Genomic DNA, 26,783 nt, shown 5'->3' with positions numbered 1-26,783 from the left:
GATTTGGTTTGCTTTTCCCTTTCTTAATTTGCTTTTGTTTGTGATTTTTTTTTGCTTTGGAGTGGAGAATTTCAGTGTCTGAAAATCACCATGCCAATTTGGATCGGTTGGTTTGTTTTCTAGTTTTGATTGGCACAAAAATTTGCGTTGAAAAGGCAATAGCCGGCGTATCTCCTTTGGCAAAGGTTTTCTTGAGCACCAACGCAGGCTATTGGCAGTGAAGATCAATTAGGAACTGAAATAAAAAAAAACAATGATTCTTCTTTTTTTCTGAAGAGATGATTATTTGGTGGTAGTACATATGAAGCATCAGTCTCCACAATTCAGAGGATGCTCAATTGGAAGAACAGCCGTGGCCTTCAAAGCGCTGACCAACAGTTGCGGCCTACACATGATCCACAAGAACGTACTGCTTGGGAGGGAGTTCTTCCGATCCGCGCAGGGCTGCCGCGGCCGCCTCGAAGTCTGTCATGAAAGCAGCCGATCTGCACTCCGGGCTGCGGCTCACAGTGCCGCTGCCGTTGCCGCTGCCCAACAGCGGCTCACCATCGGCCTCCTCCTCGTCGTCAGGAGCCGCAATCCGCTGGCGGTTCTCGTGATCGTCGTCGCTACCTGAGCGGTGCAAGGTCTGTGCCTCTGGCAGCTTCTGCTGATCCTGAGGTGCAGCAGGTGAGGCTTCCTGTTGTGGTAGTCCCTGATCCGGACTAACTGAAACCCGTCCTGGGATTGTGCTGTATGAGTATGAAGCAATGTTGATGGTGATGTCCAATGGCTCTTTGATCACTGCGCCGTCTGATTCTTGGCCTGAATTCGCTGTCTCGATTACTTTGTCCTCCTACTCAAATGTGAGCAATGGAGCCCAGGGACAGCGCCAGCAGTCAGAGTAAGAAGAGAATTTCACATGAACCAGCTGAATCTCATAGTAGACGGGACTAAAACGATGGATCTGATTCTGATGCAACAAAGGAACAAGACGATGTGAATTCGTGCTGTACCTCTTTGTTGGGAGAATCGGTGTTGATCTCTGACTGCTGCTCCTCAGCTTTCTGCTTGCTGTCCCTGTCCTTCCGTCTCTGCGAGCGCTGTCTCTGCTTGGGCCTGAACGCAGAGGATCAGAGAACTCATGAGCAACGAAAATGCGGCCTGCAATGCAGTGGGTCTGGTTCGTCGAGTCCACGGTGCTCACTTCCTTCCGCCGTGAGAAGCAGCAGGGTCGGCGACCTCCTCCTTGTACACGACGGGGAGCGACGAGAGGTCGCACGGCAGCGGCGGGGTCCTGAAGAACTGCAGCAACACCACCAGAGGAGGTGTCCTTTGTCAGGGAACATTCTGAAGAAGAAGCATTGAAGCAGCAGTTGTCAGGTACGCACGCTGCTCTCCAGGGCCTGTCCGGCGGTGCCGCGGGCGGCGGGGTCGAGGGCGAGGAGCGTGGCGAGTAGGCCGACGGCCGGCGGCGGCAGCTCGCGGAACCTCTCGGCCGTCGTGGGCTTGTACGCCTTGGGGGGCTTGAACGTCGGGGACAGCTTCATCTTCCGCCAGTAATCGTCCGGCGGCGACCCGCACAGGCTGAAGATCTTGAACAGCTGCTCCACCTGAAAAAATTGTCAGAGGACCGAAGAATCATTCGTCACCGTCAGATAATCCGTGCCATTTCGAAAGAATTCTGCAAGACAAGTCCAGCGATCCGTCGTCCAGCTAAAACCATGCACTGCCAAATCAACCGGCGGACGAGGACGAGTCAAGCTCACCTCGGTGGAGGCACGCAGGAGGGGCTTGCCGAAGAACATCTCGGCGAGGAGGCAGCCGGCGCTCCAGAGGTCGATGCCGACGCCGTAGTCGGTGGAGCCCAGCAGCAGCTCCGGGGCGCGGTACCAGAGCGTGACCACGCGGCTGGTGAGCGGGCGGCGGCGGCCGGGCCCGTAGTAGTTGGCGAGGCCGAAGTCGCCGATCTTGAGCACGCCGTGGCGGTCGATGAGCAGGTTGGAGCCCTTGATGTCGCGGTGCAGGATGCCGCGGTCGTGGCAGTGCTGCAGCCCCGCCAGCAGCTGCTGCATGTACCTCTTGATCTGCAGGCGTGCACGGCCATCAGCAGTGTTCAACAAGAGAACAGATTTCAAATGGGTAGAATAAAATACAATTCAGCGACAGACATTCGAAAAGCTTGCATTAGATTCAGGTGGGTGCACATTTTCAACTGGGCTAATTCTACAGCAATTCATGGAATTCAGGCTTCGACTGTTCACTGTTCAGGAAATCAGGAAAGCAGGCCTGTTTAGTTCCCAAAAAATTTCTTACAGTACCCGTCACATCGAATTTTTGTACGCATGGAGTATTAAATGCAGTTAAAAAAATAACTAATTATACAGTCTAACTGATTAGCACGAGATAAATCTTTTAAGCCTAATTAATTCATGATTAGATAATATTTGTCAAGTAACAACAAAATGTGCTACAGTACCAAAACTCAAAATTTTTCACAAACTAAACACAGACTCTCTGCCTTCCCTGTCGGTATCCACAGTACGTAACTTGCCATTTCCTTTCCTATGGCCTTCTGACGAGGAACACGGTGATGAACTGAACTAGCATGTTCAGTTTGCAAACAGTGATCTCTCTACAAAATTTGCTAGATGATTTTATCTTATTAAACATCAGAGCAGGACTCGAATACTTTTGACCATTTCGCACATGCCATAGCGTTGTACTTGGTATCCACTCCGCATATAAATACGGCCAAGATGTCCTCTAATATCATACCATGTCAAACACAAATGTCAGTCTGACAATGGTTAGTGTTGATAGGGCTATTATGTAGTTTTCTAATGTCTATTTGGGGACAGTGGAATATCCGGTGCTTGCGTCACACAAGGCCGCCGGCCACATCGATGGCTCCAGATTCCAGAACGGGAAAGACAAAACGGCCATAGACGACACGTCAGAGCAACAGCCAGCAGAAACAGGCTGCGTATCCAAGGCGCGACTACTGACTGTGAAGAGGAGGAGGAGGAGGTCAGCCATGGCCGCCGCCGGCGCTACGGTTACCTGGGGCTCGGTGAGGCGCTGGCCGGGGCGCGCGATGAGCTTGGTGAGGTCGGAGTACATGAACTCGAAGACGAGGTAGATGCTGCGGTGCATCCGGGAGGTGGCGATGCCGTCGAGGCGGATGACGTTGGGGTGGTCGAGCCGCTGCAGGATCCGGATCTCCCGCGCCATGAACCGCACGCTCTCCGACTCGGACGTGTCGAAGCGCACCTTCTTGAGCGCCACCACGCGCCCCGTGCCGCGCTCCCGCGCCTTGTACACGTTGCTGTACGTCCCCTGCCCGACCTTCTCGATCTTGTCGTACGCGTCCGCGCTCCGGGGCACGATGCCCTGCAGCGCCTCCCGGGGCACGTTGTCCAGCAGCCACGTCGGCCACCCGTCCACCAGCTCGTCCTCGCGCCGCGGCGCCGGCGGCGGGAGCGCCGGGGCGGCCACCGCGGCGCCGGCGTCGTCTTCCGGTGTCCCCGAGGAGGCGACGGCGCCGCGGCGGGCGGCGTGGGCGAGCTCCGTGGCACCGGCAACCGCGCGCTCGGCGGCGGCGGGCGGGGGGTCGGAGAAGCGGGAGACGGCGGCGGGGCCGGGGCGGTAGGCGTTGTCGCGCTTGAGGCGGTCGATGCCGCGGCCGTCGCTGCGGGCGGGCGAGCCGCGCGAGGGCTTGGCCTGCGCGCACCCCATGCCGCCGCTGGTGGTGCTGCCGTTCCCGCGCCGGCGCCGGCGCCGGCCGAAGAGGAGGTGGAGGTGGAGCGGCGCGGAGGGAGGCATGAACGAGGCGGGAAAGCGCCCCGGGGGCCCCAGGTGCCGCCAACCATATAACGCTCGCGCCGGCGCCGCGCGCCACCCACTAGAATAATAATATTACCACCAGCGGCCGGCCGGCCGGCGCCGGCCGTGCCCCCGTGCGCGCCCGCCGCGCGGCAGAGCGCGCGGCCGCTGCGGACGTCGACATCGCTGCCGGAATCGAACGTGTCGGTGTCGACGTCGACGGTGTTGTACTACGAACATGATATCATCTACCGCTGCGTTTCACGGAAAGGGACCCGACGCGCGGCAGGACGGAGGAGGCCATTTGGCGGCGGCTCGGTGGCCAGCCATGGCCGGGCTCGGTGCCGCTTCGACGTCGCCGTCGCCGTCGCGGCGGCGTTCTGGAAGTTGACGACGACGACGAGGAGGTCACAGGATGGGAACGGCACTACCAGTTGGCGCAGCACACATGCAGAAACTAGCGCACCATGTGGGGCCAAAGGAGCAGAGACGCCTGCGCGTTTAGCCAAAGGAAAGAAGATGAAACACCAGCTGATGCTAGTGTAATCTTCGTTGCAGGTAAAGTTCTGAACAAGACGCGGCTGGGTGGCTGCGCTGTCATGCAGCAACAACATAGGAGAGCTGCCGTCGCAGGACGTTTGGAAGTACCATGAATACGTCAACGAATCATGATACGGCTCGTACAAGTTACAAAAGGAAGTAGCCAGGGTCCAGGGATGCCAACGGGCACCGACTTTACTTTTGACAGATTGACTGTTGAGGTCAGTGAAAGCTAAGGGAGCTGAGCTCGATTCTAAAATCGCTTCCTTGTTTCCAAAAGATCACTACCATACAATGGGAGTAGGATGGAATGACAACATCTCAAACGTGAATAACACCTGAAATAGGTGAAACGATGAAGATAACTGAGAGGGCCCAGGAGACCCACCGAAATTTCACATTACGATCCTATGGGGAACCAATTGAACTCATACGACTAAATCAGCCTCATCTGCATCTAGCAACATAAGCGAGCTTCTGTCGCAAGGCTTTTGGAAGTATCATGAATACATCAAAGAATGACAGTCTTAGAAGTTACAAAATAGAATAGCCATTGATTGACAACAGATTGTCCAGGTCAGGGAAGCAGAGCTGAGCTTGACAGATCACGGAACAACCCTCCCAGCATGCAGCAGCAGAAATGGATGAACGATGAAGATAACTGAGGTCCACGAGACCTATCCAACTTCAGATAAGGGTCCTGTGGGGGTAACCAATTGAATTCCTTGATACTAATCCCATACGAGTAGATCAGCTGGACCTGCAGCTCGCACCCGCTGTCATGTCGAGAGATCAAGCACCTCAATTCAGCATCTCGATCGCTTCAGGCTTCTTTGCCTGTTAGTCCAGTTCAGGGTCAAACAGAACAGTGACAGCCTCCACCCTCGATGGTATTTCACAAACCAATTTCTTTGCATAAGGAACTAATGTCAGGGATTATTCCGCCACCAGAGTTTCTAATGATGGCATCACCTGCGAAATCCTTTAGCAAGGATGATGGGTCCTTTGACCCGCCATACCGCAAGAATTTATCCCTAATGGCACTGCCTGCACTGCAGGACAATGGATCATCTTGGCATATTTCCTGCCAGATTGTTGTGGCAAAACACCGAGCATAGAGGTAGCTATAGTAGCCTACAACAATATGACATAGTTAACATAGCTTATATGCTTATATGTCTATGAGAAGAAATGCAAACAAGTTCATGGAACTAGAGGCCAGCCTGAAAACTTACCAGCACCATAGTTTATGAGATGGGTAAACCGGGTATGCCAGTGTGTGCCTTCTGCACATTTCCAACTCGTGTGCTTCCTTCTCAAATCAGCAACAGTGGAAATTGTGTCCATAGGCTTGGATGCTTGCTCCCCAAACAAGGTTAGGTCCATTATAGAGTAGAAGATCTAGGAAGGGGAGTAACAACAGCACTAAGTGAAACAAGAAATACGACAAGGAAAACAAAGGATGAATCCTACTTTTGTGAGACCTGGAAGGCTGGAAATAAAAACAAACCTGCCGCTGGAGCTCAGTAGCAGGAAACATATTCCGAGAAGCATTTAGCGCCTTTACCAGCTTTTCTGGTATTGCATCTCCAGTTGTTTCATCTAGAGCAAATGTCTTCAGGACACGATAGTCCCACGCATAACATCTGCAAAATCAATGAAACTCAACTATGGGTACAGAGGCTGCTAACCAAAAGAACTCTCTCTCTTTTTTAATGAACAACTCTCATTTTGAATCAGCCAAAACTAGATAGCACTGCTAAAACAACTAACTACTATGGAAGTATGGAACCATACATACTCAAAGAGGTTTGAGGGAATTTCAGCTACATCAAGAGCAACCCTAGTACCAGAGAAATGCTGATATTCCTGCATTCAAATATTAAAAATAAGCCAGGTAACAAATCTAGAAGTCAAAGCACAAGTCAAAATATTAAGAAGAACAAGCAAAGTACCGTTCTTGATAGCAGAGAATGAAGGGCGTGCCCAAACTCATGAAAAAGAGTTTCAACATCCCCATGGTTAAGCCTTGCAGTTATTCCACTAGAATTTGAGAAGTTGCAAACTAAGGCGATGATCTGAAAATCAAGCGTAGAGTCCATTAGAACTGAAGCAACTTTTTAAATTGAAAAACAGCAATTTTCTATGATATATCCATCGATCTTTTTACATTTTAACGTCCTTCAAAAATCATGTATATGCTAATGAAGCCAGAAGCTGCAACAGATACTCCACATGGCTATCCGACTAGGAATATATTGAACCTATTTAGGCTGATAATAGCTACAAAACAAACCCTTGATTCTTTTAGCTACCATTTCCTTGTATGAAGCTTGATCTTGATGAAAGAACTTCATATATTCTACAGCAACATGGAACAAACAATGAATAAGAGAACATATACCGGAAGTTGGTAATTTGAGTCCGATAATCTCCGCCCTCCTTGGACAGCAAAATGAGCACATCCTGGATATTTACCCTTCCTGGAGTAGAGATCAAGATACATGAATCCTAAATCACCCTGCTCATTAGACATTGTTGCCTTTAGTTAATTTGTTCCGAGAAAATATAAGAATAAGTAGAAATTGTGGTGCACATATGTCCAAGTGGCAAGTAGTACTAACTGGGATCTTGATTAGATTTCCCCAAAGCACTTATTTTTTCATGAAATTTGCATGTTTACAAACAGCAAGAACTGACAACAAAATATAGAACATTAGTAATGATCATCACTAACAATTACAGGTTACACAGTGTAAACCTCACTATCAAGCAGTCTAATTCTAGCCACAAAGTTCTAAATCGTCTACTTAGACAAGAGGGAGCACAAATGGTGCAAGACACATTGAAAAGGATCATCAGGCAGGCTGCCTACTACGATATGAGCCTTAATTTACGATTTGCCGTTTGAATTTTAGTAACAAAAGGCAAAAAACCATGGTGATAATGCCAGCATTATATAAGTTGAGCACATAGAAATAACTAAATCAGGGAAGCTGAGGATGTATTTTTAGGTTTGTTGCAAAATTATCATTTAAAAGCATGCTTGGCAGCACTTGTACCTCATCAGGATGACGGAGTGAGAGCTTTATCACATCTGGATGCCATGACTCTCCATCCCTCATAGGAATTTGATGGAATGTGGCACCAAATAATGATTCAACCAGCACATTCAGACCTTTTAGGCATTGTGACAAGGGAAAGTATTTTGCAATGACCTGATAGATAAAAAAAGGCGTCAATATTGTTATTACAAAAAGTAAGGCCTACACTCTAAAGGTATGCATCCAGTGTATGTCAAACCGGTGTTTGAATTAGCCTTTAGGTATAGTTATTTCATCTCTGAGATGTATATCAGTTAGCACATACGGAAGCATCCAGGTTGTTTAAAGAAGATTTCATCATTCCAATGAAGTAATCTTCATCCCAGGGTTCAAGATCAGCACTCTTTTCATAACATATTCTTCTCTTGAAATCCTGTATAGCCTTAAATTCCTGTGTAAGGGAAGTTATCAAGAGAGACAGAAATAGATTATTGAATTTAATGATGCATAACATATACAAGTATAGAACATAACAATGCATAATGTCAAATTAAGTTGAATCCATTCGTACCTCATCAGCTTTATGCCTAACAATGTTACTCAAATCTCCGAGAAATGACATAACTACATCAGCTGATGCAGCCATGTTCGGACGAATAGCAAAGTCAGCATACGATTTGCATCCCATAATCTGTAGGGCCATCAGCAAGGGGAAAATATGTAATTATCTATGGTTGCTGCACCGGTTGCATTTGTAATCAATGCTATGCTATTTGAATAATAAAGCCTCGAAACTTCAAAATATGAAGAAACCGCAATACCTTTGCAAGCTCATCACGAGCATCTATAAGTTCATTAAGAACACCAATATTTTCTCGAGGTTCAGAGTTCCCAACAATGTATACCTGTTTCCTGACCTTTGGAAAATTTGAAATAGTTAGATTGACATTGTCACTGGATTGTGATATGCATCTGTACAGTAACAGACAAAGTAATTGAATCAATCAAGAGCGAAAGTGGGTCATAAGAAATTCAAACATTGTTCAATGTTATCATGCATCTTTATCTGTGACATAAAAAATTGGGTCTATGAATGTTCCAGATGTTTTGCAAGTGGAACAAGACATACTTACTTCCTCATCAGAAATACATCTTAGTGCTGATGATAGATTTTCCGAGTCTGTTACAATCCTTAGACCCTTCTGCTTTGCATTGCCAAACTGGTTGCTTTGCTTCTCAAAACTTCCAGAATTAAATCGGTAAACAGACTGGAAATGGTGCCGCAGGTTTCTTGGGACCCGTGAAGCTGGGTATACATCCACAAAACCTGGTTTGTCCATTACGTTTTCACTGAACCTGGAACAGGAAAAGGAAGTAAGTTTACACTAGATACAAACAGTTCACTCCATCTAGCAGTACCAATCGACAGGCGAAACATAAACTGCAAAGCAAGCAACTAGCCAATTCACTAAAAGGAGCACTGTACAGCGAAGCTAGAGTGACAGGGCATCATAAACTGTCCATAAAAGGTGCAAGTAAAACAAATAGAGTTCCACTGGGCAGTTTAGAGGGCTACTTGGCTGACCATGAGATCAACTAACAGCGTGCATAATAGGTGCGCGATAGAGCAGAATACTTGAGAATTGTCCAACACTATTTCTCATTTTCAGCAGTATGGGAAAAGTTCAAAAGCAATAATCATTTTTTCTTTAATCAACAACAACAACATAGCCTTTTTTCCCAAGCAAGTTGGGGTAGGCTAGAGATGAAACCCGAAAGAAATAAGTTCAATGTTCAGGCACATTGATAGCTAGTCTCCAAGCGCTCCTATCCAAAGCTATCTCTTTAGAGATATTCCAATCCAAAATCATTTTTTCTTTAATAAATGCATGATTAACTAATCACATATACTCCTTAACCTGGTACTCAACTTAATGTAGAATGCATGCCACCTAATTGCTTGGTTTAAGAACATCAAGATAACTGAGCAGAGAGAGAGAGAGAGAGAGAGAGAGAGAGAGAGAGAGAGAGAGAGAGAGAGAGAGAGAGTTTTATCCAAGTACTTTCAAGCACTGGAACAATAAGAGTCAACCAGTTGGTCATTCATAAACATCTCAGTTGTTATTCAGTAGTCAGCACAAGCGAGCAAAAACCAAAATTTCTAAAACAAGATGAAACTCACAGGTCAGTGCTAGCATCAAGAATTTTAACATATAGGCAGGTTGCCAATAACTCAAGTCATTAAACAATGAAATTACTTGCCAATACACAGCCTGAAAACATGCAACTAACACATATCAAAGCAGCTCAACAGTAAAGATGGTAAAGACTATCAAAAGCAAGTGTCCAATTGAAGTACCTACTTTCTACCCAGCTGGGCAATCTCAAGGTTCAGCTGATTAGCACGCTCAAGTTTATCTGCCAAAGAAGAACCATGGTTTACTTTAACAGTCAGTTATGACAAGAGACAGTGACATAAAATTTCAGTTGGCAACCTTCAGGAAGATGAATCCCTCCCTTTTCAAAGTCAATACGCAAGGTAGTTGCCGCTCTTCTAGCTTCCTCTGTGAGCAGGACACTTTCACCCTCAGCTTTTAGTATAGCATTGTACAAAGTAGTGTTTGTATTCAGGTACTGCAATGAGTTACAGAAATCAAAATGTTACTCCAAATTGATCATTTAACCTAACTTCGGGATTTTCAATTAGCTAAAGGATTGCAAAGTTTCACAAAGATGTTTTCAACCTATCATCATAATTGTTGAGATCACCATACAGTATGCAAAGATGCAGATTGTTTAAGTTTCTATTATACTCCAACTCCACCTGAAGCAACACCCTGCTGTTAAGCTCACCTGAAGATGCTCATAAATCCTCATTGACGCCTTATCTGCCTCCTCCACAAATTCCCTGGCACACAAGCATATCCATTTAATTCAAACCTGAAAACACATTGCCACCCAGCACCGAAATTGAATAAGAAGCAACCATCACAAACCCACCTATCAGGGTGAGTGTTCCTGCACAGCTCCGCCGAATCAATGACCGAGCAAACCTAACCATATCATCATAGCATCGACATATCAACTACTCCGCATCAATGCAAATAGCATGGATAAAAAGCCACTAGCAGAGAAGGAAGTAGATTACGGTATTGGAAATCTCGTCCATGGCACGGACAATCTCAGGGGCCGACGGCAACCCCGCGACGTGTGCGACGAGCTCGTCCGACCTGCGAGTTCGAGCAAACATTCACTGAGGATTAGCGGCCGTTGTTTGGTTTTGGGCATGCAAGCATTGGGTATAGTTGGCGCTCAGGTTTCCTTACCGCTCGATGGCGTCGTCGACGAAGCGGCGGAACCCCTTCGCCGTGCGCAGAACGTAGAAGCCATACAGTCCCGTCTCCGGCTTCTCCGACACCGTGGAGAACGCAGCCGCAGCGCCGCGGCGGATGGCGGCGGCGCGAGAGAGCATTGCGGCGGGCGCTCAGTTGATCAGCTCTGAGGTTATTCTAGGGTTTCAGTTGGGACCCTATCTGCTCGGCGTTGCTTTCTACTCGTGATGTCTAGCGAAGGCAATATGCAGGTGGCTGGCCTCCGCCGCCGCCGCCGCCGCTCGCCGAGCTTTCGCTGCTCGGGAGTCGGGAGCGACAGCAAGGGGAATGGGGGAAGTGGAGGTAACTGCAAAATGCAACAGTTCGAGGGTGCTTACGCAAAAGACCCCTTTGCCGTCACCTTTTTCGCAATCGTGGCCGCCAATAGTTGATCGAGTGGTGAACATAACTCCTTCGGATCGCGATTATTAATCGCGGTCCAAATTCTGGGGGCACAAACGGAACAAAGAATAGTCCGAGGGCCTCACACGAAAACGTCCTCCAGTTGGCCGCATAAGCCTCAATCGGACCGTCAAGCAAAACCCAACCAGGCTGCCGGAGGAAAGGAAGACGGGAGCTCCTCCCCTTCACCTCGCCGGAGCACTCCACTGCAGCTTTCACTGTAGTGGATGCTTCGTGCTTCAGATCAAAGTGATCCATGAATTACATGGTAGTCATGCCCGTATCTAGGCACGTGCGGGCTGTGCGACCGCACAGAGCCCCCGAATTTGAAGGGCCCCCAAAATATTAGATATACATTAGATATAGTCATGTAAATACTTTAATTTAGTTGATTGTTGATCTAATTTGTGGCAAAATATGACCCAAATTGCTCCTAAAAGATAAATCATTGTAGGCGTATCACTTCCTTTTACATGGATGCTACTCAGGGCCACATGTGTGATCTCGAGTGGACCTATCACAGCACCACAACCTCTCCAGGATTCCATATTTTGAACCTAAAATCGGCCTAATAAACCAGACCCCTCAATGCTTTGTTGCTAGAACAAACTTTTTTTTGGAAAAATTTTTGTTGCTCAAACAATAACAATTGTTCCAGCAATAAAAGAAATTATTCCGGAACAAAAAAATAGTTATTAGACTTTTTGTGATGATTTAACTGCCAGTCACACGTGTGACTTCTAACATTTGTGCTTTCACACAGCACATCGCGCTTGCCGGCTGCTATCGCTTGGTATTCGCTATCCTGCACTAGGCCACTAGGGCCCAGTTCATTGTTTCGCACAGGGCCCTCAAATTTGCCGGTACGGCCCTGTGGTAGTACAAAGAACATTTGATGTAATTATCCAAATTTAATACAGCACAATGAAGAAAGCGATGAGAAAATCTAGTTCAGATCCATCACCTCTACTGGCGGACTATAGGAATACACAGCAAAACAAATGTTGATTGTATCGATACATAGCCATAGCATCACCATCTCAGCAGAACATTGTAGTAAATCATCTATTGCGGGACCAAACAAAGGTAATCTAGTAATAGCGTGACGGATCTTATGCCAACACAGACCACAAAGCTAGGAACAAGCTCATCAATCCTGGGAATCCGAATGACAGGGTGCGATGACCGGAGTTGCTCCCACCACCTGATGGAGAACCTGCAAGAACGTAGAGTTTGTGAGGTCAAAAGCTCATCGTCTTGTTGCTGTTTGGAAACATATAGGTTTAAACAAGGGCGCTGCTTCATGTGCAGTTGAAATATAATGCCAGCTAATTCAGTTAAAAAAGTTTTATACCAGGTAAGTTACATTTACAAACATTGACACATAACATAAACCAAAAGAATATACTGCTTGTTTGTTTATAAAAAGTCTGCTATTGCCATTGCAGAACCAGAATTCCTTCCAGTACTTCGAATTCGAAGCAGTGGGTCATCCAGCTCTTATGCTTTTTGAACTGTGAGGATTCAGCTTATATACTGCATCGAAAATTGGCAAGTGTGGACACTAGTAGCATATAAAAGCAGCACCTCTAAAACAATAAGAGCATCACTCTGTTAGGCAGGCCCAACAGATTGCAAATAAGTTCCATTTAGCTCAAACTGTTCATGTGGAGCATTGCTGGGCCACCATCAGTTATGCTAAAATATACTGTTAACACAGTTCTCTGCTGGCCTACGGAGAGTTGTTTGGTAGCAATCCTGTCATCAATTTAAATAAGATGGGGCAACTACTTTGTAATGCGTTTATTATCTGTTTCAAGTAGCTGGTGGCTTCTGCCAATAACTGTTTTTCTTAGTGGATATACACATACAGCAGCGATCTAATCAGCAAATGAATGTGCTACAGTGTTGGCAATAGTAATCCTTGGGACCATGCCTAACCATACAGAAACTTTAAGCATGTTAGTGCGGCGTGTTTTCACCTTTGTCAGGGGTCAATTTAAATGTGCTTCACCCTGACACCCTATGTTAAGTAATATGGTCTATGAAAATTTTCTAACTCAATATGTATGACTTGAACCAATTTTCCCTAACTTCACAATTGAAATTTAATAACACAGGAAATTTTATTTGGTAATTAAGAATTTACCTGGAGGAGACTGGGTGGGAGAAAGGCCTGTAAAATCGAAAATTTAAGACATTTATCAGAAAAAACACCAAAAGGCATACCTTGAAATTATTTGAAGAAAAGACTAGCTATAGCTAGTGTAGAATAAAAGTGGGACACTTGGATGGATATAGTACGCCTTGTACCAAAATACATGGATGGCTGCTTTCGGAGTTGATTAATGAATTTTTGGAACCCTATTGGAAGTTACACGTACAGGATACAGCATGAAAGTTCTATACAAAACCAGGATCTAGTATATCAGGTCAAACTAGATATTTTTTTAGAGAACATATCAGGTGCACCGACTAGATATTATCCTGGATTTCTACTATGGCAAATTAGGCATCCAAGACTGAACTGAGAATGCTAGATTAAACTAAGCTCCTCACGGGGCTGACTGGGGGAGCATATGGTATTTGTATTTTTTATGACTCCAAGCCTCTTAGTGCTGCCTTTGACCTGATGGAGACAGCAAAGCAAGACCAACTTGCCTACGCCGCCCACACGCCACTCGCAACAAACGCTGAAACGCGAGTCACGGGCCCTTTGCACACCTGTCCTGCCTCGTGCTGCTGCCTGATTAATCACTTGCATCTAGTCTATCTAAAAAAACGCGGCCGGCTGGGGGGACGGACCCCACCCTTTTTCATTAAAAGGAAGTAACATGGCTTCACCCGGCCGTGAAAAAACCCCCGAGCTCTACCTCATGCCCGAGAGGGCCAAAGACTTGCGGCGACACAGCGAGGGGGATTTTTTTGGCTCACGAGAAAGTTCGTCTCGGCTGGGAATCGAAGCAGCGACCTCGAGTGGGAGTGACATGGAGCTGGGCTAGCCAGTTGGCCGCCCAACCTTAGGCACATCTAGTCTATCTGATGCCTACTAGCGCAAATCGACCACTGAACATGACAAATTGATCGCTAAAGATGCTTTCTTTAATGATTGTTCTAACTGATCGCTGCAAACTGGATGCTGGATAATCAGATCATCGGAAAGGTAAACGAAGAACACTTGTTCGGCGCCGGAAGATGGAAGGAGAATTACTCTTGCAGGCTTCGGTGGTGTCGTTGAGGCCGCAGCGCTTGGCGACGCCGAGAGCTTGGGTGACGTTGATGTTGAAGGCCTTGAAGATCTCCGGCGTGGCGTAGAGCCCGCAGAGGCACTTGAGGTCGTTCTGGACGGCGTCCTTGATCGACCCGCAGCAGGCCTCCGGCGGCGGCCCCGTCGTGTTTATGTACGGCGCACACGCCGCCAGCTTCGCCGCACAGTCCGGCGTCCTCGACGTCTGCGCTGCCGAGGGGGGCGCCAGCACGCAGAACACCACCACGACCGCCGCAGCCACCGCCATCCGCATCGCCATCTCTCTTCTCTGTCGAGTGTGGAGTTGTGGACTGCCTCGGTGCCTCCTAGTCTCCCCGTGCTGCTACTTTTTCGGAGGGGCGAGCAGAGGAAGCCAGGAGGATGGTGCCTTCTTTATTAGTGCTGGCTTGCGGGTAGTGTGTGCTTGGTCGGTTCTGCTTTATGAGAGACTATTCAAAGGTGTCTTTTGTTTGGAAATTGGAATATTCAATGATGGTTTATGTGCGTTTCATCCCATTTGTATTTCGAAAGTTGGCAAACTGGCACTATTTATCATTTTCCTCTAATGGAGCTCTTAGGAAATTACGGCTTGCGGTCTTTAAATGCCCTTACTACATTTCTCATGCGAGTTTTGCTTTTCATGTTATCAACAAAATGAAGAAAAACTAGTATCAAAAGGCATAGGTATTGTATTTACGAATGAAACTTTAGTATCTTTTGACTTTTCATATTATCAACAAACACCGCAAAATTATAGCAAAAGTTCCCAAAGTTGAGTTACACAACTTGAATTTAACTTGGAAATGCATAGGTATTTACCACCCAAAAAAATGCGGTCATCATGTATAATTTCTGGATTGTGGCTAAATTGCCGTTTTTTAAGCTCAGCTGCAAATTGCCAAATTCTTTTTTACTTTATTATTGATTGAAATTTTGACCGCAATACGATCCTAAGTCTGTAGTTAACAACATCTGCATGAAAGAGACTAGCATGTTTTTTGCGCCTGATAGTAAACAGTTGCCTCAAATCAACGGGCTAATAAGAAAGCAAAGATCTCTATCCATTCTGCAGCGGCTGGCGGCTGCTAAGTCCAACCTCCCACGCAGGCTCAACCATGACCTCTGACCAAATCTTGCTACGAAGTACTCTAACTCCTATACACCGTGGAGAGGGCGGCTTGGGGAGAAACGGTCGTCCTCGTGCCGACACGTGCCTGGTTTGGGGGTGGGAGCCAGCAGCGGCAGCGGAGGGGACGGTCGACGCGGGGCGTGGATTCCTCGGCCTCACAGCCCGCGTGCGCACCGCCTTGCCTGCGCGGTGGGCCCTGCCGTCTCCGTGAGTCCGCGTGCCGAACCGCCTCAGGAAACGCCTCGCCAGGCCGTGGGCCCCGACGATTCCCCACAACTCGGCCGCACGAGGTCTCGCTTCGTCCCTTTCTGCTTTCGTCTCCCAGTTGTGGAGGCGGGGTAGGGTTTGGGTAGCGTCCGCCGCCGCCGTCTTTGGAGGGTGGCTTCGTTGGTGCAGCCCGCTACCGATGCACCGGCGTCAGTGGAGACCGGCACCGCCCTCCTCCAGGTACGCTCCCCACGATACGCAGAAGTTTCCCCTGCATTGCCGCTGTCCTGCCCAACCTTACGCGCCGCCCTTGCCGTCCGGCTTCGTTGGTGTAGGTCACTGGCCGCCAGCCCACCGCCGGTGCGCAGGTCGTCTGTCGCGGCCGGCGGCGCCCTCTTCCACCAGCGCTACAAACGATACCCGAATCTTCCACTTCAGTGCTGGCTCTGTTCTCCCAAGCCTCACGGTGAGCTCCAGATCTGTGCAATTCGATGAACTCCGAATCGGGAGGTGGTGTACTTCTTCTACCATCGTGTGCTGATTCTTGCATTCCTATTTCATGTGTTCCCTGTGCGCCTGCTCCCATTCGTGGGCTGTCTTCCCTGCGGTTCCCGAAGCGGGTTAACACTGTCGGTCGCGCTGCCCGTGCTGATCTCCGGCTCCAGTTCTTCAAGTCGTGCTCCCATTCGCCAGGTCCTACTGCAGTTCGTCAGGTGTGTGCTTAGTTTTGCTGCGTGTGGCTTACATTATAGCTTTCTACTCCGCGTATGTCATTCGGCTCCACAGTATACAGATTGCATGGCTTTGCTCCATGTTTCTATGGGTGCCTTTGGTACATTGCAGCTGCTATTTTTTGTGCGTCTGTGCTGTTCTAGATTATACCTGCCTGCTGCTGTCGTGGTGCGGTAACGGTTTACAGGTTCTGATTTCTGTGTGCGTGTCCTACTGTAGTGCTGCGCTGGTGATTCTTGTTTTCTTTGGCTCTCACATGAGATGTCCTTCTGATCTTAGCATTTAGATGGATGCTCCTCCTTCTCGGCGCCGTTGCAGGGAGGCTGCGCCTTCCACTGAAAGGAACGTGCGCCGTAGGTGTACTATGCCTGATTTGGTTGCCTCCCGGCGATGGCGTCGTGAGGAGGCTGTTGCGGCCACTTTGGCTGCTCGTGTAGGCGCTGCTTGTGGTAGAAATGTACGCCCGCGGCTGCCTATGCGGCATGTTCCTTTCCCTGCGACGGCGGTTGTTGTTTCAACTTCAACCTCTATCCCTGTTGGCCCAAGACGTTGCGTTGTTGCCAGTGAGTTCAGCTCAAAACTTTGCCATTTTTTTAAGCTATGTTCCTGCCTACGTATGATTGACCTAGCCATTTTGCCTAGGAGACCATTTCTGCCCCCTTGTGCCTGCAAACACTGCTCGAGAGAATAGGGCCAGAAGAATGTCTAGGAACAAAAACAGAAACCTGATGAAAAAAGGTTGCCTTTCCTTAGCCTGCATCGTTTAGGGATTTGGCAATGTTTTTTCAGGTTCAGTTTTCATACTATCTGCTCAAATATGCAGCGTCTATCGGTTCTGCTCCTTTGGCTGAGCCTGTAGTTGCCTTCCCAAAAGAATATTCAGCTCTGCTAAAAGGTATAGTTCTGGATTGTTTCCTTCTCTGCTTCCCAGGGAACACCGTTTGTCTTCTATGTCCGCACATCTTAGCCCTTCATCTGTTTCATGCAGAGATGTATTCTGGTCGTTCCTACTATGGGGGGGGCCAGATTACATACGCGAGCATTGTGGCGCTGTTTTCTGGTACCAGGAACGCGTGCTTAGTTTAAGTTCATATGCGCAGAAACGTATTGTTTACCATTCATGTTGCCGTGGTGGCCGTATCTCTCTTCCAAAGCATAGGCCATTCCCTCCACCGTTGTGTGATTTAATCAAGTTCAATGGAGGTCCGGCGTCTAAGAATTTCATGAAGCTTATCAGACAGTATAATTCTATATTTGCCTTTACCTCTTTAGGAGTAGACATTGACAGATCCATAAATACTGGTAGAGGCCCCTATATATTCCGAATAAATGGAGTGGTTCATCATCGTATTGGTTCGTTAATTCCAGATGAAGGTACCAGACCCCAGTATGCGCAGTTGTACATCTATGACATTGCCAATGAAGTCCAGAATAGGCTTGGTATCCACTCTTCTGGCCCAAGTGACGATTCTGCAATCGATACTCATGTTGTTGACTCTCTGATTTCAATGTTCGATCGATGCAATCCTTTAGTTAAGCAATTCCGCATGGCTCGGGATAGACTGCGTTCTCCTACCACTCCGGATGTTCGGATAAGACTTTTTGGCTCATCTGGTACAAGTGCGGACAGATATAGTCTACCGGCAGTGAATGAATTGGCTGCGCTTCTTGTCGGGGATATGTCTTCTTCCACACATCCTTTTGATATAATTCTTGAGTCGCAACAGGGAGGGTTCAAACGTGTGCCTCCTATCCATCCTGCTCTTATGGCATTACAGTATCCAATTCTTTTTCCATATGGTGATAAGGGTTACCAGTTAGGCATCAAATTTAAGGATGTCCCTGTAGGATGCCGTGGTAATCATACTGAAGTGAGCATGATGGAATTCCATTCCTACTATCAGCATTACCGTAGAGGCGAGCCAAACCCAATCCTTTGTTCAGGTCGTCTTTCACAGCAATATGGTGTTAATGCCTATTCATGTGTTGAGGCCAATAGACTTTCTTTCCATTTTTTTAATCAAAAACTCCTTCGGACTAAAACATATCAGGGAATCTCTGATGCACTTGGAAGAGGTGCATCCACTGGTAAGGATGTAGGGGTCAAAACAATCTTGCCTGCTTCCTATCCAGGCAGCAGACGCAATCTGAATCAGAACTATCATGATTGCATGGCCATTTCTAGGACTTATGGTTCTCCCACTTTATTCACAACTTTCACCTGCAATGCTAACTGGACAGAGATAGAAGAGGCACTAAGATCAGAGCCTAGCCAAAAGCCCTCTGTCGTGGGCTTTTGGGGGTACCCACAGCCGGGTGGCAGAACGCACCCGCCTATTCCCCGAGGGGAAGTACTCGGGGAAGTGCAAAGCGATTAGGCCGATCTAGCTTGGGGGCAAGAACGCAAGAACACACGGATTTAGAGTGGTTCGGGCTGCAGGAGCGTAATACCCAACATCCACTGTGTGGTGTATTGCTCTTAGTATGAATGAGTCTATCCTTTGCCCAGCCGGGCTTGAGTCCTTCTCTAGCGGGCGTCCCCCCTTTATAGTGCAAGGAGGACGCGTTCACAGGCATCGGACCCCGACAGGTGGGCTCAACAAGGATGTATAATATACTACGTAGGAAGCTTCAATGGAGCTACAACAGTTGAGAATCTCTTCTCGGATATGCTTCATTTCCCTGTAGACTCTCTGACCGAGGGGGGTTTCTCAATCGTCCCATCGGCGAGGCGCCCGTTGGGGCAATGTAGCTTGCGGCGTAGTCTGTCGAGGCTACCGTGTATGCGTCATAATGGCGAAGCCGAGCCGTCGCGTCCAACTAGCATAGTAGACTGATATACGCAGCGTGGACGGCGCCAGCGACTGCTCTGCGCGCCTTGGTAACACGCGACCAATAGTGCAACCTAGCAAAAGCCGCCTCGGGCTCTGCTGTGGCAGAGCGCACTTCCGCCTACCGCATTGAATGTGGTAGGTAGGCGAGTCTTCCAGTGGAAGCCACGCGGCCCCGCGTGCGTGCCCGCACCTACGGACACATGGCGGCTCCGGACCAGCCCCAGGCAGGGTGTCGATTCCTCCCTGCTGAGGGGTCCGGATAGTATATGGGGGTCCGGAACCCGGCGGGGGTCCGGTACTCCCTGGGAGGTCCGGGGCCCCAGCTATTTTGGCTGAGGGCTACCTCCTCCGGGGCATGTGGCGTCGCCAGACCTTCCCCAAGCGGGGAGTGGATCTGGGGCCGTTTGCTGGGTAAGTAGGGCTCCGGACCACAGGGGTCCGGCTGCTCGGTCGTCAGGGCGTAGTTAAGGATAACTACGAGACTCTTGCCTAGACACAGCAAGAGGGGGTACCCCAGTCCTGGGGTACCGACAGTGGCCCTCGGGCCCACCTCGGGAGAGGTACGAACCCACGGATGGGGCCACTATCGTGATGTGTTTCCATGTAACTTGGTTGTGTCAGCGTGCTCATGTCGAGAGCGGGTGCTCCGGACCCCTTGGAGACTGGAACACCTTTTGTCAGGTTCAGGTACTAGAGCGCTTTCCATAGGGCGGCGAAGGTGTAGGCTTGGGGTATGGAACCAAGCCAAGCGGCTACACGGACCTCGGACCGCTCAGGGAGCGAGAATCACTTCCCCGGACCTGGCTGTGGCGACCGTGGCGGGCGGTCTCCGCAGGAGCGGACCACCAGAGTGGACTTTTGAGCGACCGTGGCGGGCGGTCTCCGCTGGAGCGGGCCACCGGAGTGGACTTTAAGCGACCGTGGCGAGCGGTCTCCGCCGCAGCGGGCCACCGGAGTGGACTTTAAGCGACCGTGGCGAGCGGTCTCCACCGGAGCGGGCCACCGGAGTGGACTTTGAGCGACCGTGGTGAGCGGTCTCCGCCGGAGCGGGCCACCGGAGTGGACTTTGAGCGACCATGGCGACCGGTCTCCGCCGGAGCGGGCCACCGGAGTGGACTTTGAGCGACCGTGGGGAGTGGTCTCCGCCGGAGCGGGCCACCGGAGTGGACTTTGAGCGACCGTGGCGAGCGGTCTCTGCCGGAGCGGGCCACCGGAGTGGACTTTGAGCGACCGTGGCGAGCGGTCTCCGCCGGAGCGGGCCACCGGAGTGGACTTTGAGCGATCGTGGCGAGCGGTCTCCGCCGGAGCGGGCCACCGGAGTGGACTTTGAGTCGTTGCTGACGATCCCATGAATTATGCCACCGGACCTTGCAGCAAGGTGTAGGAAACCAGGCCTTATACCAGAAAGGAGCCCGGGACCTCTAGGGACAGCAGTCTCGGATACTAGGGGACTCGTAACAGGGTAGTGAAGTGCATAGATTTAGGGTACATTACCAGGCTAAGCTACACGAAGCTTCTCTACCCTAGGATATGGGTACCACTTCTCCTGAGCAGGTCCCTAGGGGTCCGAACTATCTTTCGGCTAGAAGGGGTATCCCCGCTTGACCACAAGCCAGCAACTCAACTTGGGTCATTAGTAACTAAAGAAAAGACTCCGTTTGGGAGAAAGACACAGTTAAACCAAAGCGGATAAGTGTAACCAAGGTAAAGTTTAGATAAGACCGAGAAAGCAATGCTCCTTTATTATGGTTATCGTGGTGTACGTCAGAGGTCGGGATTGCGAGGCCGGGCCTCTACCGCTCTGAACCACTTGCTGGCGTTGCCTGTTTGTGCGATGAAGTCAGAGATCGGGTTTACAAGGGCAGACCTTTATCGCTCCGAACCACACATAGGCACCATGTTATTACAAGGATGTGCTCTCTTAGTCCTATCCAGGGGTAACCTTCGGCCGCCTTCTGTAAGGCATGCACATTCCCGACCGAAGTGGAATCGCCACCTTTGAGTTCTCCACGGTCATCGGAGGCGAAGGCATCCTGGACGTGCCTGAACTGCATCATCCAGCATCACCTTGGGAGCTCGGGGGCCCTTCCCTGCCTAAGAACTGTCATATGCCTAGGTAGCATAGAGACGAATTCTTTGGCTTTGAATGGGAGTGGCCCAGCCGCCGCCGTCTGCCATCGAAAGCCAGCCCGATGATCGCTCATCATGAGTTGGGTGCTCATTTGGATGAGTACGGAGCGTGGAGAAGGGCGGTCGTTCGCCGGCTCGACCTTGGTGCTGGCATTAGGCCCCCGCGCCTAGTGGCGGGATCCTGTCTGCAGCAGCACCGAGAGAGACTCGGTCCTGGCGAAGGAGGAGACGGCGGTAGACTTCCCCCGGGCCACAGCAGTCGGCTCCAGCCTTCACATTGAGAGAAAGCCTTGAGCCGATGCCATGTCGCCGCAGGGGAGTCCTGGTGGTTGCTTGAGAGAAAACCTTGAGCCGACGCAGAGGTGTTGTAGGGTGACGTACAGCGGGCGTCTCCGCTGCGCGCCACCGTGTCGGCTCTGAGGTGTCGCAGTGGCGACGCACAGTAGGCGCCGCTGCCTCGGCGCTGCGACATGCGGCGTAGGTGCCGCCATGCCTCTCTTCATCTTCTCGTCGCCGTTGCAGAGGATGAGATCAACCTCAGATGCCTGGAGATCTAGCCAACGCTTGCACGTCCCCACGGACGACGCCAAATGTCGTGGGCTTTTGGGGGTACCCACAGCCGGGTGGCGGAACGCACCCACCTATTCCCCGAGGGGAAGTACTCGGGGAAGTGCAAAGCGATTAGGCCGATCTAGCTTGGGGGCAAGAACGCAAGAACACACAGATTTAGAGTGGTTCGGGCCGCCGTAGCGTAATACCCTACATCCACTGTGTGGTGTATTGCTCTTAGTATGAATGAGTCTATCCTCTGCCCAGCCGGGCTTGAGTCCTTCTCTAGCGGGCGTCCCCCTTTTATAGTGCAAGGAGGACGCGTTCACAGGCGTCGGACTCCGACAGGTGGGCTCAACAAGGATGTATAATATACTACGTAGGAAGCTTCAATGGAGCTACAGCGGTTGAGAATCTCTTCTTGGATATGTTTCATTGCCCTGTAGACTCTCTGACCGAGGGGGGTTTCTCAATCGTCCCATCGGCGAGGCGCCCGTTGGGGCAATGTAGCTTGCGGCGTAGTCTGTCGAGGCTACCGTGTAGGCGTCATAATGGCGAAGCCGAGCCGTCGCGTCCAACTGGCATAGTAGACTGATATACGCAGCGTGGGCGGCGCCAGCAACTGCTCTGCGCGCCTTGGTAACACGCAACCAATAGTGCAACCTGGCAAAAGCCGCCTCGGGCTCTGCTGTGGCAGAGCGCACTTCCGCCTACCGCATTGAATGCGGTAGGTAGGCGAGTCTTCCAGTGGAAGCCACGCGGCCCCGCGCGCGTGCCCGCACCTACGGACACGTGGCGGCTCCTGACCAGCCCCAGGCAGGGTGTCGGTTCCTCCCTGCTGAGGGGTCCGGATAGTATATGGGGGTCCGGGACCCGGCGGGGGTCCGGTACTCCCTGGGAGGTCCGGGGCCCCCAGCTGTTTTGGCTGAGGGCTACCTCCTTCGGGGCATGTGGCGTCGCCGGACCTTCCCCAAGCGGGGAGTGGATCCGGGGCCGTTTGCCGGGTAAGTAGGGCTCCGGACCACAGGGGTCTGGCTGCTCGGTCGTCAGGGCGTAGTTAAGGATAACTATGAGACTCTTGCCTAGACACAGCAAGAGGGGGTACCCCAGTCCTGGGGTACCGACACCCTCAGATCGTGCTGATATCACCAGCCGTGTATTCCACATGAAACTACAGGAATATATAGAGGATATTAGGAGTGGAGAAGCCTACGGTCCTGTCACAGCCTGTGAGAATTACCCTTTGCTGAGATTTTTTAGCTGTCCATATATTGAATTGTCTCGACATTACCATTCCTTCTTTTGTATTCAGTTGTTGATACTATAGAGTTCCAAAAACGAGGCCTTCCTCATGCTCATATTCTTATTTGGCAAACTGGCTGCAACAGCGAACCTTCAACTGCGTTTGCAGATCAGTTTATATCTGCAGAGTTGCCTGATCCAAATGAAGATCCACTGGGTTTTGTGTTAGTACAGGAATTCATGATGCATGGTCCTTGTGGTGAACTTGATCCAAATTGCCCATGTATGAAAGATGGAAAGTGTTCTAAGAGGTTTCCAAAGAGTTTTCAAGACACAACCACATTCGATGCGGATGGGTTCCCTATTTATCGACGGCGAGATACCGGTGTCAAGGCCCGTAAAAGCGGTGTGGATCTTGACAATAGATGGGTTGTGCCACACAACCTTCAGGTCCTGAAGAAATTCCAAGCACACATCAACGTAGAAGCCTGCAATCATTCCTACCTTATAAAGTATCTCTTCAAGTATTGCCACAAAGGCCAGGATGATGCAAGGCTAGGTGTTGCTGCGGACAATTCTGCGAGCATAGATATGCAGCCAGCCAGTGCTGGTGGTGTGGATGAGATAGCTGAGTACATTAAATCAAGATACCTTTCATGGTGTGAAGCTGTGTGGCGCTTGCTTGGTTTTGAGATACATGAGAAATTTCCGGCGGTTGAGAGACTGCACGTGCACCTTCCGGGTATGAATATAGTAGCTGGGTCGGAGGAGGATAATTTGGAGGGGGTTGTAGACGATCCCGATTCAAGCAAGAGCACATTGACAGAATGGTTTGTTGCTAATCAAAGATTTTCAGCAACCCGACAGTACACCTACTGTGAGTTCCCAAACTATTACACTTGGAACAACAAGAACAAGGCATGGGAGGGCCGTAGGCGCGGGACCAAAATCGGTAGGCTGCGTTACATTCATCCAGGCATGGGTGATGCGTTCTACCTTAGGATGCTGCTTATGGTCGTTAGAGGTGCACTTCACTACAAAGATGTTAGAACCTATGAGGGTGTTGTATACAACACATTTTGAGAGGCCTGCCAGGCACGTGGGCTCATTGGTGATGATACTGAGTGGGCCTTTCTGTTTGATGAGGCTATACAATGGGCGACTGCATTTCAGCTTAGAAGCATATTTATGACAGTTTTAGTGTACTGCGATATTGGCAATGTGAGAGCACTTTTTGATGCCTACTGGAAATATATGGCCGATGATATCAAATACAAGATGCGGAAAAATATTGGTAATCCTAAATATGCCATTACAGATAGTGTTCTGCTGTCAGGACTTTTGAGAGAACTCTCTGCGATGTTCTCGAATAATGGGCTGTCTATATCTTCCTATGATCTGCCTTCCCCCTCAGAACTTGGACATGATGAAGGTTCTAATAGGCTAATTCTAGAAGAGCTATCATATGATAGGGCTGCACTAGCCGCTGAAGCCACAGCTGCGGCTTTAGCACTTAACAGCGAACAATGGATTATTTATGACACCGTGATATGCAGTGTGTGGCAGCGTCAGTCATTTGTATACTTCATTGCTGGTCATGGTGGCACGGGCAAGACGTTTCTATGGAGGGCGATTCTTGCAAAATTGCGATATCAGGATCATATAGTTTTGGCCGTTGCGTCTTCAGGAGTTGCTGCTCTGTTGATGCCTAGAGGGCGAACATCGCATTCGAGGTTTACAATACCGCTGGATATACATGATAGAAGTATGTGTAATATAGGTAGGGGGACTATATCGGCTGCCCTCATACAAAAGACATCGCTTATTATTTGGGACGAAGCACCTATGACACATAGGTTTTGCTTTGAAGCACTTGACCGAACTCTTAGAGATCTGTTATCTGTTGATGAGCCTTCCAATGCAGCGAGACCCTTTGGGGGTATGCCTGTTTTATTGGGAGGTGATTTCAGACAAGTGCTCCATGTCATTCAGGGGGCAGACCATTGTCAGATATTGAATGCTTCGCTTATCAGATCACCTCTCTGGAAACATGTGCGCGTGCTTAAATTAATAGTGAACATGCGTCTTTCCAATCCAGCCTTAAGCCCTTCAGAGAGAGCAGATATGTCTAGATTTGCGCAGTGGGTGCTGGATGTAGGTGAGGGTAAGGTTCCAACACATAGAAAAGATGGAGACAGTGAAGATACATGGATTACCATACCTGATGATATAGTTACGCTCCCGAAGGGTGACAAACCTTCGGCAATTATTGATGCTGTCTACAAGGGCTTTGACAAGTCTTTCTCCTCTGTGTCGTACCTAGCGCAAAGATGCATAGTATGTCCTGTAAACATGGTTGTTGATGAGCTAAATGAAATTATGGTGGACAGGGTGCCTGGTGATTCTAAAGAATATCGTAGTTTTGATCAGATTGCAAACTCCATGGAGATGCCTTCTGATTATGAGCTATTATACCCACCCGAAGTTCTCAATTCTATAGTGCTAAACAATTATCCGCAACATTGCCTTTTGCTGAAGGTTAGTGTTCCTGTCGTGCTCCTGCGCAACATTGACCAGGCTCAGGGGCTTTGTAATGGAACAAGGCTGCTGATTAGGAGGCTGGGTGACCACATTCTTGAGGCTGAAATCATGACTGGTACCCGTGTTGGTGCGCTGGTAGGAATTCCCAGAATAGTGCTCAACGGCACAAGCCCGCGTTGGCCTTTCACATTGCAGCGTAGGCAGTTTCCAGTTAGAGTTTGTTATGCTATGACAATAAACAAGTGCCAAGGACAGACACTCAACCAAGTTGGTGTCTATCTATGGGAACCAGTTTTCACTCATGTGCAGTTGTATGTTGCCATCTCGAGAGTGACATCTCGTGAAGGCCTGACAATGGTTATTGAGGATGAGGAAGGAGTTGCTACAGCTAGCACAAAAAATATTGTTTATAGGGAAATCCTAGATTCTGTGTAGTTCCTTTGTATATAGTTCGCGTATGCGACCTTGCATATATGATTTGTGGTGTGACAGTAATGCTGTGCCCAAATACTCTGGTTCCTGTTTTAAGATATTTTTTGTGTGCTCTTGCTCTCTCATGTACGCTGTACCTCATCTGTCTACGCCTCTGCGCTTGCATCACAGAATTGTTTGCTGTTCCCACCAGTAACTGTGGTCTGCAAACTATGAATGCAGGATGGCCTGCATCCCATTGAAGAAGGTCTGTCCAGATCATTCCTGCTGGAAAGTGAGGGTCAGAGCTGTTCGTTTCTACAAAAAGTTCACCAATGAGCAGCCCCCAAAACTGTCAAGGTTTGAATTCATCATGCTGGATGAAGAGGTATTATCTTCTATGACCACTGGCTATGCTTCTTACGATTCTGTGTGTGTCTTCCATCATATTTATGATGTCTATATATATTTAGAATGTTGCCATGGAGGCTGTTGTTCCAACAAAATGGATTGATGAACAAAGGGCAAAGCTTATAGAAGCCGGGGTGTACACTATACAATACTTTGAAGTCTGCAATGCAAGAGCAGTATATCGCGTCG

General features: G+C 49.3%; 3 protein-coding genes and 1 long non-coding RNA gene across 4 annotated transcripts; 1 reads left to right on the top strand and 3 right to left on the bottom strand.

Annotated features, from left to right (window-relative positions):
- Nucleotides 1-236: 236 nt before the first annotated feature.
- Nucleotides 237-3,544, bottom strand: LOC120704281 (probable serine/threonine-protein kinase At1g09600). The gene is made up of 6 exons (XM_039988618.1): nucleotides 3,043-3,544; nucleotides 1,749-2,066; nucleotides 1,371-1,592; nucleotides 1,187-1,284; nucleotides 996-1,098; nucleotides 237-835 (listed from the first exon to the last, which is right to left on the bottom strand). The coding sequence occupies exons 1-6, from the start codon at nucleotides 3,211-3,213 to the stop codon at nucleotides 386-388; spliced, it is 1,362 nt and encodes a 453-aa protein (XP_039844552.1). The 5' UTR covers nucleotides 3,214-3,544; the 3' UTR covers nucleotides 237-385.
- A 1,047-nt stretch (nucleotides 3,545-4,591) lies between these two features.
- Nucleotides 4,592-11,080, bottom strand: LOC120704280 (mitochondrial intermediate peptidase, mitochondrial-like). The gene is made up of 17 exons (XM_039988617.1): nucleotides 10,715-11,080; nucleotides 10,537-10,618; nucleotides 10,389-10,441; nucleotides 10,242-10,296; nucleotides 9,884-10,022; nucleotides 9,752-9,806; nucleotides 8,522-8,744; nucleotides 8,210-8,305; nucleotides 7,960-8,079; nucleotides 7,714-7,839; nucleotides 7,407-7,562; nucleotides 6,749-6,865; nucleotides 6,300-6,422; nucleotides 6,146-6,213; nucleotides 5,855-5,990; nucleotides 5,580-5,745; nucleotides 4,592-5,478 (listed from the first exon to the last, which is right to left on the bottom strand). Exons 1-17 carry the CDS (start codon nucleotides 10,858-10,860, stop codon nucleotides 5,240-5,242), a joined length of 2,100 nt encoding a protein of 699 aa, XP_039844551.1. The 5' UTR covers nucleotides 10,861-11,080; the 3' UTR covers nucleotides 4,592-5,239.
- A 957-nt stretch (nucleotides 11,081-12,037) lies between these two features.
- LOC120704279 (non-specific lipid transfer protein GPI-anchored 9-like) lies at nucleotides 12,038-14,810 on the bottom strand. Its single transcript, XM_039988616.1, has 3 exons — nucleotides 14,373-14,810; nucleotides 13,311-13,337; nucleotides 12,038-12,377 (listed from the first exon to the last, which is right to left on the bottom strand). The coding sequence occupies exons 1-3, from the start codon at nucleotides 14,686-14,688 to the stop codon at nucleotides 12,274-12,276; spliced, it is 447 nt and encodes a 148-aa protein (XP_039844550.1). The 5' UTR covers nucleotides 14,689-14,810; the 3' UTR covers nucleotides 12,038-12,273.
- A 1,286-nt stretch (nucleotides 14,811-16,096) lies between these two features.
- Nucleotides 16,097-26,779, top strand: LOC120705242. Its single transcript, XR_005687851.1, has 4 exons — nucleotides 16,097-16,210; nucleotides 16,362-16,457; nucleotides 26,427-26,571; nucleotides 26,657-26,779. It is a non-coding gene; the product is annotated as an uncharacterized LOC120705242 (long non-coding RNA).
- Nucleotides 26,780-26,783: the final 4 nt, after the last annotated feature.

Source organism: Panicum virgatum, chromosome 4K (assembly GCF_016808335.1).
Source record: "Panicum virgatum strain AP13 chromosome 4K, P.virgatum_v5, whole genome shotgun sequence".
NCBI lineage: Eukaryota > Viridiplantae > Streptophyta > Magnoliopsida > Poales > Poaceae > Panicum > Panicum virgatum.
The sequence above is the reverse complement of the archived record's forward strand: the minus strand, read 5'-3'. Positions and strand labels throughout refer to the sequence as shown.

What these genes read in the sequence shown, in the direction of transcription:
- LOC120704279 (XM_039988616.1), bottom strand. Translation starts at nt 14,688, where the DNA reads ATGGCGATGCGGATGGCGGTGGCTGCGGCGGTCGTGGTGGTGTTCTGC. An exon ending in CACCACCGAAGCCTGCAAGA is followed by an intron (nt 13,338 to 14,372) that starts GTAATTCTCCTT and finishes TCGATTTTACAG; the next exon opens with GCCTTTCTCCCACCCAGTCT. An exon ending in TCCCACCCAGTCTCCTCCAG is followed by an intron (nt 12,378 to 13,310) that starts GTAAATTCTTAA and finishes ACGTTCTTGCAG; the next exon opens with GTTCTCCATCAGGTGGTGGG.
- LOC120704280 (XM_039988617.1), bottom strand. Translation starts at nt 10,860, where the DNA reads ATGCTCTCTCGCGCCGCCGCCATCCGCCGCGGCGCTGCGGCTGCGTTC. An exon ending in TGGACGAGATTTCCAATACC is followed by an intron (nt 10,442 to 10,536) that starts GTAATCTACTTC and finishes TGATATGGTTAG; the next exon opens with GTTTGCTCGGTCATTGATTC. An exon ending in TTAGGCATAAAGCTGATGAG is followed by an intron (nt 7,840 to 7,959) that starts GTACGAATGGAT and finishes TCCCTTACACAG; the next exon opens with GAATTTAAGGCTATACAGGA.
- LOC120704281 (XM_039988618.1), bottom strand. Translation starts at nt 3,213, where the DNA reads ATGGCGCGGGAGATCCGGATCCTGCAGCGGCTCGACCACCCCAACGTC. An exon ending in GACAGGCCCTGGAGAGCAGC is followed by an intron (nt 1,285 to 1,370) that starts GTGCGTACCTGA and finishes GTGTTGCTGCAG; the next exon opens with TTCTTCAGGACCCCGCCGCT. An exon ending in CCGATTCTCCCAACAAAGAG is followed by an intron (nt 836 to 995) that starts GTACAGCACGAA and finishes ACATTTGAGTAG; the next exon opens with GAGGACAAAGTAATCGAGAC.